General features: G+C 42.6%; 1 protein-coding gene across 14 annotated transcripts in view; it reads left to right on the forward strand.

Moving 5' to 3' along the window:
- DCAF8 (DDB1 and CUL4 associated factor 8) overlaps positions 1-17,205 on the forward strand; it is a 47,043-nt gene that overhangs the window by 27,786 nt on the left and 2,052 nt on the right. For all 14 annotated transcript variants that reach the window (XM_054451115.2, XM_054451133.2, XM_054451107.2 and 11 more), the window contains 7 exons: positions 3,497-3,607; positions 9,258-9,330; positions 9,802-9,859; positions 10,372-10,479; positions 12,190-12,320; positions 16,014-16,133; positions 16,542-16,658. In XM_054451115.2, coding sequence (XP_054307090.1) covers positions 3,497-3,607; positions 9,258-9,330; positions 9,802-9,859; positions 10,372-10,479; positions 12,190-12,320; positions 16,014-16,133; positions 16,542-16,658 — 718 coding nt within the window. The remainder of the gene's footprint in view (positions 1-3,496; positions 3,608-9,257; positions 9,331-9,801; positions 9,860-10,371; positions 10,480-12,189; positions 12,321-16,013; positions 16,134-16,541; positions 16,659-17,205) is intronic.

The following is a 17,205-nucleotide window of genomic DNA, read 5'->3' on the forward strand; positions in this document are numbered from 1 at the left end:
TTTATAGTGGAAATGGAACAAGCCTAAATGACAAGGGTTCTGCCTTCTAGTACTAGCTTTGTAGTTATCTGACTTTGAGGAAATCATTTAATCTTTTGAACTATGTGATGTTTGTTATTTCCAGTTCTAAAGTTCCAGGGTTCTGTAATGGTAATGGAAGATTAGCAAGTTTTTCATAAGGAAGAGCAAAAAAGCAAAAAATGATAGTAAGTTTATTTAATATGCTGTGTTAAAGAGTTGTGAAACAGAATGAGATCTTATCCTGTGGATCAGGTTCAGAGGGAAACTACTGTTAGGCCACCAGGAATTGAATCTGGTTCAAGGAATGAATAGAGCGAATGACTTTGGCAGATTATTGAATTTAGAATGAAATTATATAGGCAGAAAGTCTGGCTGAGAGTTAACCATGAATCTGAACATAAGCAATGATAGGTGGGATAGACTCTAAAGAGGGGTACAAGGAGAAAATGAAGAGTAGAAGGAGGCCCAAATCTAGATTTGAGTAATAAAGACAGTGAGTCTTTAAAGTTTTTGTTGTAAGGGTTAAAGTACTGTTACAGGCTGGCATGGGGTGAAAAGCTGAACATCTGCTTATGTCAGTGGCATTTTTTTTTTTTTTTTGAGGTGGAGTCTCACTCTTTCGCTCAGGCTGGAGTACAGTGGCATGATCTTGTCAGAGGCATTTTTGTGTGAAGTTGGCATAAGGGAGATTTTCTTTTGTATATATATGATGATAGCTAAGTCTCTGAAAGCTAATGAAATTGACTAACATCTTAGGAAAAGAGTTTGATTTGAAACTGTGGATGGAATATTCCTTTAGCCAGTGGAAGCCAGTTTGAGGTATTCTTCAAAGAAATCCTTTGGTCTCATCTGTAATTATTTTTCCCTTTTTGCTGGGACATACTTGCTCATTAATTTTAAGGCAAAATTTGGTGAATTTGTTTAATGTTTCCTCTAATGTGAACATTTTTTCCTCCTATTGCCATGATAATCATTTTTATAGCACCTCTGCATGTCCCCTGCAGAGTTCAAGGTACTTTGCATTTACCCATCAGGAGGGAGAAATGTTTGTTTTATGGGATTAAGTTGAGGCATAGAAAGATTGAGCTCTTCGTCAGGATTACATAACTGTGGAGCCAGTACTTCATAATCTATTCCTTAATTTCTTCATTTTGCTTCCACATGGTAACTTTTGTATTTGTTTGACCTCGTCCTTCTGAAATTTCAAATTGCTAAGGAAATGAGATGGTCCTGTGGGAAGGAGCAGCATCAGCTCCTACTCTCTTTCCCTGTCTAAAACTCATATTAGAGCAGTCTCTTAGCTAGTTTTGTCCCTGAAGCTGTTATTCTTTTGACATGTTTCCTGCCTTGTGTTTTTGAGGTGTGTGGGGGACACCATTAGGGGATGGAGGTTTCCCCTAATGACATTCATTTTCAGTGCCCTCTGTATTTTTTTTGTTTTGTTTTTAATTTTAAAATAAATAGAGATGGGAGCTCACTATGTTGCCTAGGCTGGTCTTGAACTCCTGGATTCAAACGATCCTCCCACCTCAGTCTCCCAAAGTGCTGGGATTATAGTCATGAGCCACTACACCTGGTCCTCTGTATTCATTTAATGAAAAGCTGCAGAGATATTAAGTAAAATCTCTCCACTTTGCCTAGAACAGTTCTAGGCTGAAGTGACTTTGGCTGTGCAGAAAGGATGCTAAAATCATTTCTTTACAAAGAAACTTGTTGTCATGGTTATATTTCTTTATGTTTCCATAGCATCAGAAATAAATAAAACCTTAGACTTAAAAACAAAAACTAAAGCCAAGCCTCTTCTTATAGTTTCTTGAAGTCTTACCTTTCCTGTAAATTTACCAACCTTCATTATGTCATATTTGACTAATTGAATGCTTAGATCTGAGAAGAATATTCATCATGCCACCCTTAACCTGGAACAAATTATGGCTGTTTTAGACAGATTCTTCTGGATTTCTTTAGTGAAAAATTTATCAGTTTTCAGTGTGCATATTTTAAGCTGGGTTTTTTATTTTTTTACTTTTTGAGACAGGGTCTCACTTTGTCACCTAAGCAGAAGTACAGTGGCAAGACCACGGGTCACTGCAGCCTCAACTTTCTGGACTCAAGGAATCCTTACACCTCAGCCTCCTGAGCAGCTGGGACTATAGGTGCATGCCACCACACTGGCTAATTTTTTATAACACTTTTTTTTTTTTTTTTTTTTTTTTTGAGACAGAGTCTCCCTCTGCCACCCAGGCTGGAGTGCAGTGGCACGATCTTGGTCCACTGGAACCTCTGCCTCTTGGATTCAAGCAGTTCTTCTGCCTCAGCCTCCCAAGTAGCTGGGATTACAGGTGCATGCCACCATGCCCGGCTAATTTTTGTATTTTTGGTAGAGATGGGATTTCACCATGTTGTCCAGGCTGGTCTTGAACTCCTGACCTCGTGATCCACCCGCCTCGGCTTCCCAAAGTGCTGGGATTACAGGCGTGAGCCACTGCACCCGGCTTTTTATAATAATTTTTTATAGAGATGGGGTCTTGCTATGTTGCCCAGGGTGATCTTGAGCTCCTAGCCTCAAGTGTTCCTCCCAAAGTGCTGGGATTATAGGCATGAGCCAGTGCCTGGTTTGGGTTGGTTTGGGTTAGGTTTTAAATGACTTTTTTTTTTTGAGACTTTTTTTTTTTTTGAGACAGTCTTGCTCCGTTGCATAGGCTGGAGTACCGTGGCATGATCTCTGCTCACTGCAGCCTCTACCTACCAGGCTCAAGTGATTCTCCTCCCTCAGCCTCCTGAGTAGCTGGGATTGTCCTGAGTAGCTGAGGTTGTAGGCATGCGCCACCACGCCTGGCTAATTTTTGTGTTTTCAGTAGAGATGGGGTCTCGCCATGTTGGCCAGGCTGGTCTCAAACTCCTGGCCTCAAGTGACCCACCCGCCTCAGTCTCCCAAAGTGTAGGGATTACAGGCGTGAGCCACCATACCTGGCCATAACTTACATTTTAATGGAATCTGAGCAATAGTCTCTGACCTTAAGGTCTTTTTTAGCCTACTGTTTCTGGGATTCTTCTTCCACGTCTCTCCTTGTTCCCAGGTGATAGGGAAGATGTATTTATAAATAAAGGGTAGGAAGGTATCTGTAGTTTTGTCTGATTAATAACTGGCTGTTATTGTGTTGGACTCCAGCTAAACTGAGGCTTCCTGAAGAGTGGTACATTCATATACCTTTAGTTTATACTTCTTAAGGAACACTAGAAAGTGACTTCACTACATGTTTTTTTTCCCCAATCCCCAAAGTCCCATATAATAAATGTATGTGCTTTTTTCCTGTTGTTACGTACAAAACAAACAGAGAAAACACAACACTTCTTTCTTTCCAAATGAGAATCTCTTTGGTTTCTTATTAGCCGTGTTACTCTCTTGGCTCTCCTTTGCCATGACCATCTGGATCTTTTGGAGTATATAACTTTCTGTGCTTTTCTACTCTTAAAGGAAACTGGTGGTGACAAAAGAGAAAGAGAAGAAAGTGGGGCTGTATACGATCTATGTGAATCCTGCCAATACCCACCAGTTTGCAGTGGGTGGACGAGATCAGTTTGTAAGGTGAGTTTGTGGCTCTTTTGTGTCTTTGACAGTTTATAAGACTGATGCATTGTATGCTACCAGGTGCTCCTTTATGGAGAGTTATGAATTTTTTAGGAATCCATTAACTATTACCTTGAATTTTTTACCATTTTCCAAAAATCTTACATGCCTTTGGAAATGTTCTGTTCTCTAATGTAACAGTCTCTGAGGGGTGACTTTACATATTTTAGAGATTATCAAGTTTTAAAAAAGTTAGATGATGGTCAGGTGCAGTGGCTCACACCTGTAATCTCAGCACTTTGGGAGGTGAGGCGGGTGGATCACCTAAGGACAGGAGTTTGGGACCAGCCTGGCCAACATGGCAAAACTCTGTCTAAAAAAAAAAATACAAAAATTAGCCAGGCATGGTGGAACATGCCTGTAGTCCCAGCTGCTCAGGAGGCTGAGGCAGGAGGATCACTTGAGCTCAGGAGTCAGAGGTTGCAATGAGCCAAGATTGTGCCACTGCACTCCAGCCTGAATGACAGAGCGAGACTCTGTCTCAAAAAAGGAAAGAAAAGAAGTTAGATGAATTGACCAAGGTCCTCAGATGGCAGCTAAGCCATAAATTTAGGTTTACCAGCAAGTACTATATTAGTAAAAAATCTTCTACCTTTTTCATATATAAATAAACGTGCACTAGAAATTTTAAATACTGGTTTTCAATTCAGAAATAGTTTGACTTGGGAGCACTTAGTGTGTGAACTGAGGGTTTTTTGGCTCTCACTGTCCTGAGCTACCACTTTTTTTTATCCATAGTGATATCTTTGTTACCGTGAACACCTTTTGTTAACACTGGCTCTTGAGACATGACCTAAGGAAAACAGACACTGTGGATTCAGTCTTCATATGTATTAATTTCCTCTGACCCTTAGTAATAAGCTGTATCCATCCCTATCCAGTTGGCCTATTTTAACTGTGTTTCTTTGGGCTCATCAGTTTGAAAGGAGAGAGAGGGACAAGATCACTAGAAAAATGAGTGACTTTTTTGCTTTCCTAATGGTAAGTGAAAAGCATCATCTTTCTTTTGAAATGAGAGCACATTTTATAGCTGTATTTCCAGATTCATTTTATTAGTAAGAATCATGGGGAGTAGGGTAAATTTTTAGAAAATACATGAGATGACTTTGCCTTGTTCAAGAATCCTGGACAAAACCATATTTCTCTCTTCTTACCCTATTCCCATGCCTTCAAAATTCATTTCCTCTAGTCACCAACAGTCTTTAAATGTGTAGCCATAGATTTTTTTTTTTTTTTAGACAGAGTTTCGCTCTTATTACCCATGCTGGAGTGCAATGATGCAATCTTGGCTCACTGCAACCTCCGCTTCCTGGGTTCAAGCGATTCTCCTGCCTCAGCCTCCCGAGTAGCTGGGATTACAGGCGCACGCCACCACGCCTGGCTAATTTTTTGTATTTTTAATAGAACCGAGGTTTCACCATGTTAGCCAGGCTGGTCTCGAACTCCTGACCTCAGGTGATCTGCCCGCCTTGGCCTCCCAAAGTGCTGGGATTGCAGGCGTGAGCCACCGTGCCCGGCCGATTTTTTTTATTTTTAGATAAGAAGCTGTTGATCAAAAAGGGTTGTAGTTTGTACAGATTTTCGGTTGCTGCCTCCTCCAAGTTGAGCATTCACTGAAATTTCGAGTTGAGAGTTCCTAGTTAGAGTTCCAGATTACTTGAAAAGTCTGTGTCTCTAACGAATTCCACCACTAGGACCAAGGTGTTTGGAGGGGAATGTAGTAGTTTGCTGTATTGAGAACTGTATTCATATGTATGTATGTATTCATATGTATTCATATGATATGTATATCGTATTGCCTTAACCCAAAGCTGATACTTTCCCAGGGTTAGAGTAAGGCTTAGAGTTTTAGCATTTCAACACAAGGAGAAATACTCAAATCTTCTGTCACTTATCAGCCTCAATATCCTCTATTGGCTGTTTACTTGGCAGAAGTTATGTGAAGATTTTTGTTTTTTTTTTTGAGACAGAATCTCACTTTGTTTCCCAGGCTGGAGTGTGGTGGCTCGATCTCGGCTCACTGCAATCTCTGCCTCCCGGGTTCAAGTGATTCTCATGCCTCAGCCTCCCAAGTAGCTGGGATTACAGGCATGTGCCACCTTGCCTGGCAATTTTTGTATTTTTAGTAGAGATACGGTTTTGCCATGTTGGCCAGGCTGGTCTCGAACTGTCTTCAAGTGATCCACCCACCTCGGCTTCTCAAAGTGCTGGGATTACAGTTGTGAAGCCACCGCGCCTGGCTATGTGAAGATTTTGAGGCACGCTGATCCTACACAAGCAGGTAGCCCTTTCAGCACTCCAGCTCTTCTCTGACATTAGGTTACACTCAACTTCTCTGGCACCTCTCCTGTGCAGCCAACTGAATGTTTTGAGGTTTCTCCTTTCTTATTCTTCCTTTGAAAGAACCCAAACAGCTCATCTTCTGGTATAAATTTGAAAACATTTTTGCTGAATATTATATATCATAACATTATTAACTTTTGCTCCTAGCCTAAAGGAATTACTTCAAGGGAATACAGAGAAATAGCTTACTCATCCATAAGGCTTTTGCATCATTAATACTGAATTTTAGTTTAGGGTTATTAAAAAGTATTTAAGGGAAGCTCTGGGGAGACATGCTTTTTGGCCTGTGGCCAAAAAAAAAAAAAAAAAAAAGTAGGTAAGTAGAGGAGGTATAGGTGTGAGTCCCTACTACACCTGCTAAGCTAAGCTAATTCCTGCTTAGCTTAGTTTTAAGAATTTATAGGAGTAAAGAAAAAGAGAATATATCAGATGAATCCTTTAGTGGTAAATTTGGCTGACATGAAAATTTATTGCTAAAGGGTTAGGTATAGGCCCTGATTGATGAAGCACAGTCAGTAAATCATCTCTTCATTCCCCAGTTCTTAAGCCAACATCAGCAACACTGAGAGAACATTAGATTAAAGGCAGGTACAGAAGAGAGACTTAGGGTAACAAGTTAGTGGGTACCTGAAGGCATGTGGGAAGAGATGTGGTAAAGGTGTGGAGAGGATGCTAAAACGATTCCTTACGAGACTTAAAATATCAAGGGGCTTGGTGTGGTAGCTCATGACTATAAAACTAGAGCACTTTGGAAGGCCAAAGCTGGAGGATAGCTTGAGGTCAGGAGTTCAAGGCCAACTTGGGCAATATAACAAGACTGTGTTTCTACCAAAAAAAAAAAAATTGAGAAAAAATTTTAATTTTTTAATTAATTAAATATCTCCAGGTGTGGTGGTATGCTCCTGTAGTCCCAACTACTTGGGAGGCAGAGGAGGCTCTCTTGAGCCCAGGAGTTTGAGGCTACAGTGAGCTGTGATTACACCACTGCACTCCATCCTGGATGACAGAGTGAGACCCTGTCTCAAAAAAATAAATAACTAAAAGTAAAATATAAACTATCAAGGGCCTATCATATGTTCAGAAAGTAGTAGGAAAGTTTGTATTAATCTTTCTATGCTTACTGTCTATCACAGGGCTTGACAAACTGTAGTGCTTGTTTTTATAAATAAAGTTTTATTGGAACACAGCCATGGCCTTCCTTTACATGTAGTTTATGACCACTTTCATGCTACAATGGCAAAATTCAACAGTTTTAATAGAGATTAGATGGTTTGCCAGTTTACCAGCTTAAAACATTTACTGTCTTGTCCTTTAAGAAAAAGTTTGCCAAACTCTGTTCTAACATCATATGTAGAATATAGTAGGTTATTAATAAACAATTAGTTGGGGTGTACTGGCTTATACCTGTAATCCCAGCACTTTGGGAGGCTGAGGCAGGAGAATCTTTTGAGGCCAGGAGTTTGAGACCAAACTGGGCAGATGCTGTCTCCACCAAAAAATAAAAATATTAGCCCAGCATGGTGGTGTGTGCCTGTAGTCCCAGCTACATGGGAGGTTGAGGCGGGAGGATCATGTGAGCTGGGGACGTCAAGGCTTAAGTCATCAGTAACCTAACTGCCAAAGCAAACAATGTACTTTTCAAGTCTTTTTCTCTACTCTTGACATTATTACTCCTTCCCTGAAACACCTCTCCTTGATGTCCAACCACTCCTCAGTGTTGTTCATGGGTGTGTCTTCCTTTCTCCACCCATTAAATGCTGATGTTCTCCAGTAGCTCAGTTTTCAGCTCTCATCTTACTCTATACCAGGGAATTTTAACTTGAAGTACAAGTATTATGTGAACCTCCAGAAAGTATGCTTATGTGCATTTTTCTGTGGAGAAGGGACTAGAGTTTTCATTATATTCTGAAAGAGGCCAGAGATTCTAAAGGGGGAAGGGAAAATCCTCTGTGTTTTCCCTTGGAGATCTAATTCCAATGCTTTAACTACCACCTTACACACGGATATATGACTTACATCTGTGTCTGCAGACCACAGTTATTCTGAACTCTAGACTTACACCTGCTTAACAAATGGATATAATTAACTGATGACTTCAGCCAGAGAAGTCTCAGTGGTGAGTTGAGGACCAAAACCAGATTAGGATGGACTGAGAAGTGAATAGGAAGTAAGGAAGTGGAAATATTGAATGTTGATTGTTCTTTTCAGTAGTGTAACTGTAAGGGGAAGGAGAAAAAAAGCAATAGTAGGAAAGGACAGTCAGCAGAAGGATTTTTAGAAAGTGGCCAGCTGGCGATGAGGAAGAGGTTGAGAAATTAGATAATCATCAACAAGGTCCCTGGAAGGATGAAATGAAGAGCATTTTTCAAGAGATTGGCTCTGAGATTGGAAGAGACTGGGTGAGGACAGATACTGGATCTGTCTTGTTCCTCACTGTATTTCTAGCACCTAGCATAATATTTGACGCATAATATGTGTGTCCTAAATATTTGAGTTTAAAGCTTGGATTAGACAGAGGAAGGAAGGTGAAGGTGTAGTGTGCTTGATAAGAATGAGGAAAGGAGAGGGAGTCTTGAGGATATGGGTGGTAGTTTTTAATAATTATTGTGGGGTATGAGAGGGAGAACAGGCCAAATAAAGTTTCAAGGAGGGATTACAGACCCATTGACTTAACATTAAGCATGGTTTCTGCCCATAAGTAACCTTTTTCGGTAGGTAACGTACATGTAAAAAGCTCCATACTAATGTTGTTTCAGTGAAAATTAGCAGTATGTGATATAAAACTTGAGGAGAGAGATAAACCACTTCAAACTGACAGAATTGAGGATTGCCACTTAAAATGGGAAGTATGTGGATGAAGGATTTAGGGTTTGCCTGGCCAACATGATGAAACTCTGTCTCTACTAAAAATACAAAAATTAGCCGGGTGTGGTGGTGTGTGCCCATAGTCCAAGCTACTTAGGAGGCTGAGGCAAGAGAATCGCTTGAACCCATGAGGCAGAGGTTGCAGTAAGCCCGGGTCATGCCACTGCACTACAGCCTGGGTGACAGAGCAGGACCCCGTCTCAAACAAACAAAAAAAAGATTTAGGGTTTGGAAATGGATTGGAAAAGGGATGCCCTTTAAGGAAGAGCACAAACCAGAAGCTTGGTTTGGAAAATGTTATCTGCATCCAGCTGGCAGTTTCCCGCCACTACATCAAATTGCAGCTCTTCAAGGGATTCGTTTGTACATTTTTACATTTTCATTGCCTTTCCAACTGTAGGATTTATGACCAGAGGAAAATTGATGAGAATGAGAACAATGGAGTACTCAAGAAGTTCTGTCCTCATCACCTGGTAAGATTCATGAAGGGCCAGTTGCTCCAGGCTTCCCTGACTCAACCCCAAGGCTGCACCTGAACTTGTTGGTATGGTGGGAAGAGCTTGGACTTTCAAGTCAGTCATCTGGATTTGAATCCTGGCTTTACCACTTACCAGCTTTGTGATCTTGGCAGTCACTTCACTTCTGATAGCCTCAGTTTTTTAATCGACAAAATAGAAATAAAAATAACTGCCTTGCACCTTGATGGTGAGGCCTAATGAGACAGTGTACATAAAATGGCTAGCACATGGATGACAACCAAAAGAAAGCCCCAAGATGCTACCCCCTGAGGTGGTCATGTTTCATCAGTTGTACTCTTGTCTCTGTCTGTCTTTCTCAAATCTCTGGGAGAAGATATAGGGGAGTTTGAAGGAAAAGCTGTTTCCTGAAGATGGTGTAACAAATGGGGGGGTGGGGCATCAGTCAGTATCTGCTCCTTATTGCAGGTGAACAGTGAGTCCAAAGCAAACATCACCTGTCTTGTGTACAGCCACGACGGCACAGGTACGTGAGCAGGGCCCAGCTCCTAGGCTGGCATGCCCCCTCTGTCTAGGGAGCTGCTGAGCCAGTGAGGCATGTGCCCTCCAGTGCTCACCACTGTGCTATAGCTCCAAGTAGAGCAGCTGGGGAGTAACTGCTGATGGTGAGCACATAGCGGGAGGATATAGTAGATGACCCTTGGAGATGCCAGGTACCATTTGCAGAATGCTGCAGATGATATTTGGCAGGGCCTGTCCTGAAGCCCAGGTTGCTTGCCTGAGCAGATTCTTATGCCTTTGACTCATTCCTGAGTTAATGGGTATGACCTTTTTGAGCATTCTGCTGCCCCTGGGTTGGCAGTGTGTTCTTAGTCTACCCTGTACAGTCGGACTTGCCTGGCGTTCCAAATAAGATGGGTGCTACACCTGGGTATTTGGAGGGGGCACTACTGGCAAGAAGCCCCACCCCAACCCCCAACTCCTGGTCCCTGCTTTTTTCAGCCTTTGCCTTCACTGCTATGTTCTTGTTGTTGGCAGAGCTCCTGGCCAGTTACAATGATGAAGACATTTACCTCTTCAACTCCTCTCACAGTGATGGGGCCCAGTATGTTAAGAGATACAAGGGCCACAGAAATAATGCCACAGGTGAGACTGTCTTCCTAGGTTTCTTTGGCCCAAGCCTGTTGGCTTTGGAGGTCCACAGTGTCTTACTCAGGTTATACAAATAGAAACTACCTGCCTGTGTTGCCATGGGCACTGAGGGGTTACCCTGAATTGGGTTGGAGTTTTCATGTTTTCTCTGCTATGCTAGAGGAGAAAGCGCTCAAGAGCATCTCTTGCCACTCCAATAATGTTGCTTCTAATTGGTTTGGACATAAGGAGACTACACTAATGGTTTTTAAGATTTCAGGCAACTTCAAAATAAGCACAGATGCCTTGTTAGGGAGTCAGGGAAAGCCCTCTTTAGTCAGTGGTCTTGAATTGCTTAAAATAGGAAGTGACCTTATACCTCTAGGAGGGAAGAGTAAATGATTCTTTTAGATGAGGCAGAAGAGGAGGAATGGTAGTAGTAACTAGCCCAAGACTGGCCTGTTTTGTTCCATGTCTGTGGTTCCCAAACTTTGGGGCACATTGAAATCATCTGATGTTTTTTGTTTTGTTTTGTGTTTATGAGACAGGATCTCACTCTGTTGTCCAGGCTGGAGTGCAGTGGTGCAATTATGGCTCACTGCAGCCCCAACCTCCCAGGCACTGCAGCCCCAACCTCCCGGGCTCAGGTGATCTTCCCACTTCAGCCTCTTGAGTAGCTGGGACTACAGGTGCATGCCTCTACACCTGGCTAATTTTTGTATTTTTTGTGGAGATGGGGTTTCACCATGTTGCCTAAGCTGGTCTCTAACTCCTGGGCTCAAGTGATCGCCTGCCTCGACTTCCCAAAGTGCTGGGCATGAGCCACCAATCCCAATCCTGGTGTTCTTTTAAAAATAACAGTTTGACCTTAACCCCATATATTTTGATTTAATAGGGATGGGCTGCAACTTGAGCACTGAGATTTTTAAAAACTACCCACATGATTCTAATGTCCAGAAAGGTTGAGGAATCATTACTCTATTGTTACCACTCCTAACAGATACCTGTCATGATTTTGTCTTGGAGATAGCAGTTAGAGATTAGTTTTTTTTTTTTTTTTTTTTTTCCTGAGCTGGTAAGAAGGGAGGGAAAAATCTGTTCTTGAATCTCAGTACACAGGCAGATAAAGGAAGGGTGCCAGTCTCATGGCCAATTTTGTACTGACCATAGTCATTGGAACTCTTGGCTTCTTTTACTGATTCCGGAGACTGGAGCCCTGTTAATGGTAGCGAACACAGATCACTTGCTTCTTGAGGCAGTTGTGGCATATACCTTCATCAGCCTCAGATCAGCTGATGACCCCAGAAATATTGACAAGGTACCAATGAAGTCCACATACCAAAGATAATCCTAGGCCATAAGACAGTGCTGCCTAAGAGTAGGCAGAGCTGGGACGATTCAGGGTGGGACAGGTAAGGGATTAGAGAGGCCTGTGGTTACTTGATAGGGTATAAACTTACGAGATGAGGCTGCTGCTAAAGGACTGCAGATTCCTCTGCCCTAAGGAACGAGGTCTTTGGGAGAATATAAATCATCTCTGGGACTGGTGTGATTCTTATAACTATCTGTTAAACATGCGTAATCTCTTGATGTGTTTTGAGCAAATGAAAATCTTTGGCCCTCAGCTGATTTAGAGTTTGTGAATAACTAAATTCCCTTTGAGATGAATATATGTAGGCCTGATGCCAACCCTCATGTGGTTTGTTCCCTCATTTATCATTTCAGTAAAAGGCGTCAATTTCTATGGCCCCAAGAGTGAGTTTGTGGTGAGCGGTAGTGACTGTGGGCACATCTTCCTCTGGGAGAAATCATCCTGCCAGATTATTCAGTTCATGGAGGGGGACAAGGGAGGCGTGGTGAGTATGGTGTGCTGAGCTGGCTGGCTCCCTAATCTCTCCAGTCATTAAGGTAGGTTTTAGCAGGGACACTGAATTCTCACTGTGACTACATGATACCATGTTTTAGAGGTCCAGCCAGCCATAAAAGACTAGTTAGCCTGGGAGTGCTGAGTTTTTGATGGAGTATTTTCTTCCTGTTCCTATCTTCTGTCCCTGTAAAGCACAGTTTATTGAGACAAGAAAGGGATCTTAGGGAAGAACCTCTGTCCTGTCCTGAGTGGTGTAACTTATCTCTAGGCATGCACCTTTTCCAAATGAAAAAGCGTTAGTGTTCAGGGCGTACCCTCCTACACAAGGCTAAAGATTTCTCCATGTCTCTTCCCTTTAAACTAAACTAAGTAGTGATCTTCGCTGGATCTTAGATCAGCAGATAAAAGCTATAAAGAGCATTTTTTGGACAGCTGGGAAAATTAGAATATGGTTTATACATTAGATAACATGGTATTCAATATTAAATTGATTTGATTACTTAGGAGAATATTCTTGTACTTAAGAGATACATGTTGAAGTATTTAGGGGTGAAATGTCATGTTTACATTCAAGTAGATAACAAACACATATAAATGTGTACATATAAGGAGAAAGCAAATGTGGCAATTTTTTTTTAGTAGCTGAGCAGTCTGCTTGCTGTATAACCCATGATCATATCATAGTCTGCCTGTCCTTTGAGTTCTGCAGCCCTCTGTGGAGTTAGGGCAAAAAGGAAGAGTGAGAATCAAGTTAGGGAATGAAGAGCGATCAGCTCTTAAGATATATCTGGTTAACCTTATCTTTTTTTTTTTTTTTTTTTTTTTTTTTTTGAGACCTAGAATTAGGAAAGAGTTCAATCGCTTTCTGTTACAAGGTTTTTGGACCACAGGAGATGGGAAAAAGACAGTTTGGAAGACTAAATTATACTGATTGCCCAGAATAGTCTGGTTACCCAAGGCCTCTAAGGAATGACTGAGACAGCTTAGTCTCTCTTCCTTTTTATTCCTTCTTAGCTGTGGGGAACTTCAAAGAGCCTAGCCATCTCTTGATGAGGTTTTTTCAGAGAGTGGTTTTAGAATTTAGAATGGTTCTTTGCAATCAGGACCCCATTCCTTATGTTTTTCTTGCCCTGGTAAAAGGGTATTTCAAATATTCTTCTGGTTTCCTCCAAATTTTGGGGACCTGGGACCTGCATAGATCTAGGGTTTTTATGGTTTGAATACAAATGGAGAGGAGTCTAGAAGTTCAAGGTGTGTCTCACTCTTCCCTGCTTCATTTCCAACTCTTCCATAGGTCCCCCTGTGTCATCTGCAGTGAACAAACCCAAAACACTTGAGTCTTAATGGGAATTATGCAATAGGCATTTAGAGAAAGGAAGTCAGAAGGGGCCAGTGAATTTTTTCTTGACATAAGCTATTGCCTTGCATTCTGTTCCAGAGAGATGCAGGGCTGAATGCCCTCTCCCAGGCCAGCATTTGTCCATTCTCCAAAAGCATTCTGCAGGCCAGTTTGCTTTTAGCTCAGCCAATGCCAGGGTTTGATGATTAACCCATTTGCCCAGGTGAGGAAGGCATCTACTTGGGATGGGTGGGCCCCAGGACTAAGTTTTAGTGGTCCTAAGAGTAAATGAGTAGAATAAGAGATATAGAGGCTACTCCTGAAGCAAATTTCCTTACATATTCTTGTCTCTGTAAGCTGAATGATCGATGTGGTCTTTTACTTGGCTCCCTCTGTTCTGTTTTTTGGTCCTAATTTTCCAGCAGTGGGGGTTACCAGGCACTAGTTTCAATGTAGTAGACTCAGCAGTTCTATATCATGCAAATTGTAAATGTAGAGTAGAATGTAATTGTAATGTAGAATGTTAGAACCAAAGATCTTAGAAGTTATTTTCTACCTTGCCCAGATCTCCTGACTCTGATTTGAGGATCTTTTCTTTGTTCCCATTCAGCTTCACAGGGACAAGGGTGGGGGGTGGTATCAGAGGACAGCCCCTTAGTCTCCCAAGAGCACTTTGATGCTTGATCCCATTCTCTACATTCCCCCAGCCCAGTCATCTAAGGCCAGAGCTCTTTTCTCTGCTCAGGCATTATTGACAGGATAAGTCCTGGCATTCAGACAGGTCTGGTGAAGTGACCAGGTACTCTGGCCCAGAAGTTCTCTGTCGGCTCCCCCTGCAGGCTCCAATTCAGGTACTGTATGTTATTCTCTTGTTCCTCTTGCCACTGGCTTTTTCCTTAGTCTTAAGTTCCAAGGAATTGTTCCCCTGTGCTTTTTTATTTTGCTGACTTATTCAAGCAGAGCTAGCTCAGAGTACAGGTCTGTAACAAGGGCTTATTAGGAGATAGAGGAAAAAGTTCAGGTTTGTATGTGTAAGTTGTCCATTACTATAGATAGATACTATTCCAGGCATTGGAGTTTAACTGCACTGCCTAAAAGAGCCCAAAGATAAACTTCACAATAGGCTGATATGTGGAATGGGAGGAGGAGATAAAGAACGGGGTTTCTGTTTTATTCATAAGCTCAGTCTTAGCTTCAGTCTTTTCTGAGCATTTGTTTATTTGTAAGATGGAAGTCAAAGTAAGTGGGAAGTCTGTAGGTCAGCTCTGTTTTCCATGCCTGCCCTTGACTTCTCCTCAGCTGTTCTCTGCCTGTGCAGGTGAGGCAGGGGAGGTGGTTGGTCCAGAGAGAACTAAAAGAAGTTGTTTTCTTGGACTGTAGGTCCAGCTGCAAGGCAGGGTGCCTTTCCTTTGTGTTCCTCTTTTCACTAAAAGACTCAAAATGCTTTAGCAGCTAGATCTGGAACTAACTCTTCTGGATGGGGTAGGAACTTCCCTGCCCTTCCCTTAGGGAAGCTCATGTTTCCAAGTCAGACAGCAGGGGGCATGGGTGCCTTTCAGACAGAAGGAAGCTGCCTAAGCTAGAAGGCCTGCCTGCTGTAGTTTATTTCTTTTGCCTTGTTCAGTGAATTTACCCAGAGGGTGGCTTAGATTGAGGCTTTGGGAGCCCCAAGAAGCTGCTTGATTTTAATGTGCTGCCTTATAGCTGAGCCTGTTGTGCTCAGGGCAGGTAGTAGGATGTTCCCCCTGGGATGTGCAAGGTTCTCTCAAGCAGACATGAGCCTCCATCACTCCCACCACTCCCTGCAACTCAGCCTCTTCTTCTCAGCCTGTGCCTTCCTCCAGTTCTAGTAAACAGTGCCAAATGAATATAGTTGTTCTCCGACTCTTCTCTGGGGGTTCATTGGCAGCTGCTGCTTTCTTCATTTTTTAAAATTTATTTGCCACTTGGTGAAAGCCACTGAGATGGTTTTTTCCAGCCTTGGGCAAGTTGGAGCTTTGGAATCTGGAGTGAATGAGGTCATCTGGATTTCATTGTCTTCTTACGAAGCCAGCAGTAAGCTTGGGCAGTCCACTCACCCACCCCTAGGGCCATATCTGGGGATGAAGCCACCCCTGACCTATACATAGGAAATGATTGATGTGCCTGGTCTTATACCCAGTCTGTGTCTGGTTTCTCTACCCCCAGTGCCCTTTGGCTTAGGCTCAGGATGGGTGGGCCTCCCTTCCCCAGCAGCTGCCTCAGCCCTGATCAAGGGCAATTATTTGGCTCAAGGTGAGTAGTGGTTTTTAAACCCTACTCCCACACACTGCTGAGTCTGTGTTTTCCTTTCTTCCTGACCAGGTAAACTGTCTTGAGCCCCACCCTCACCTGCCTGTGCTGGCAACCAGTGGCCTAGACCATGATGTGAAGATCTGGGCACCCACAGCTGAAGCTTCCACTGAGCTGACAGGGTTAAAAGATGTAAGTGGCTGACTGCAGAAGTTATTTTCTTTCTGCTTATCCACATACTGTTGATTCTTATTGTCATAGGGAGGAATAACTTGCTGCCCAGTTCTTTAAAGGCACTGCTCTAACACCCTCCCCCACATTCCTGTAATTTCATCTGTAGGAATAGTCCTGCTCCAGGGGGCAGCTGTGAAGTGGCACTAATTTGTAATAGGATGGGGATAAGGAGCATCTTTAAGCATTATTCTGTATTAAAGCCTGCCACCTTTGCAGCAGCTGAACCTAGGGCATCGTTTCCTAATCTAATGTAGCTCCACTTCAACTTAAGGGAAGCTTTTATTGGAATAGGAGATCAGCCTTCTTGATCAGGTCCCAGGTTCCTCTTCATTGCTGCCCCCTCTTCACAACCTTTTTGGGTTCCAGGTGATTAAGAAGAACAAGCGGGAGCGGGATGAAGATAGCTTGCACCACACTGACCTGTTTGATAGTCACATGCTGTGGTTCCTTATGCATCACCTGAGACAGAGACGCCATCACCGGGTAAGCTAGGGTTGGAAATGAGTTCCCAAGGGAGTGACCCTTTTAAGAGGGCTAAAAAGTTCCAGAGTAGTGACTTTAAGGAGTAATCAGGTGATCTTGGTTGGATTTCCTATCCATTGTCCTCTATCCCCATCAGATCCCTGATATAGCCTTGGAAGAGACATCAGCAGAAAAGGGTGGTATCTACTTTTGTCCATTGCCGTCCATGTGTAATGCTATCTTCATAAAGGCAAAAGCTGGAGGGTGGAGGAGGGAATTGAGGAGAAATAACAAGTCTCAGTGTGACCCTTCTATTTTCCTCTTATGCCAAAAGAGGCCTAGTTCAGGGGTTGGCAAACTGGCAGTTGGCCTGCTGCTGGTTTTTGTAAATAAAGTTTCATTGGCTTGCAGCCACACCCATTCTGTTTATTGTCTGTGGCTGCCTTCACGCTACAATGAGTTGAATAGTTGCAATAAAGACCATATAGACCACAAGTCTAAAGTATTTACTATCTGGCCTTTTAAGAAAAATTCTGCTGATCTCTGGCCTAAAGCATCTAAATTCTAG

This window comes from Pongo pygmaeus, chromosome 1, assembly GCF_028885625.2.
Source record: "Pongo pygmaeus isolate AG05252 chromosome 1, NHGRI_mPonPyg2-v2.0_pri, whole genome shotgun sequence".
Classification (NCBI taxonomy): Eukaryota; Metazoa; Chordata; class Mammalia; order Primates; family Hominidae; genus Pongo; species Pongo pygmaeus.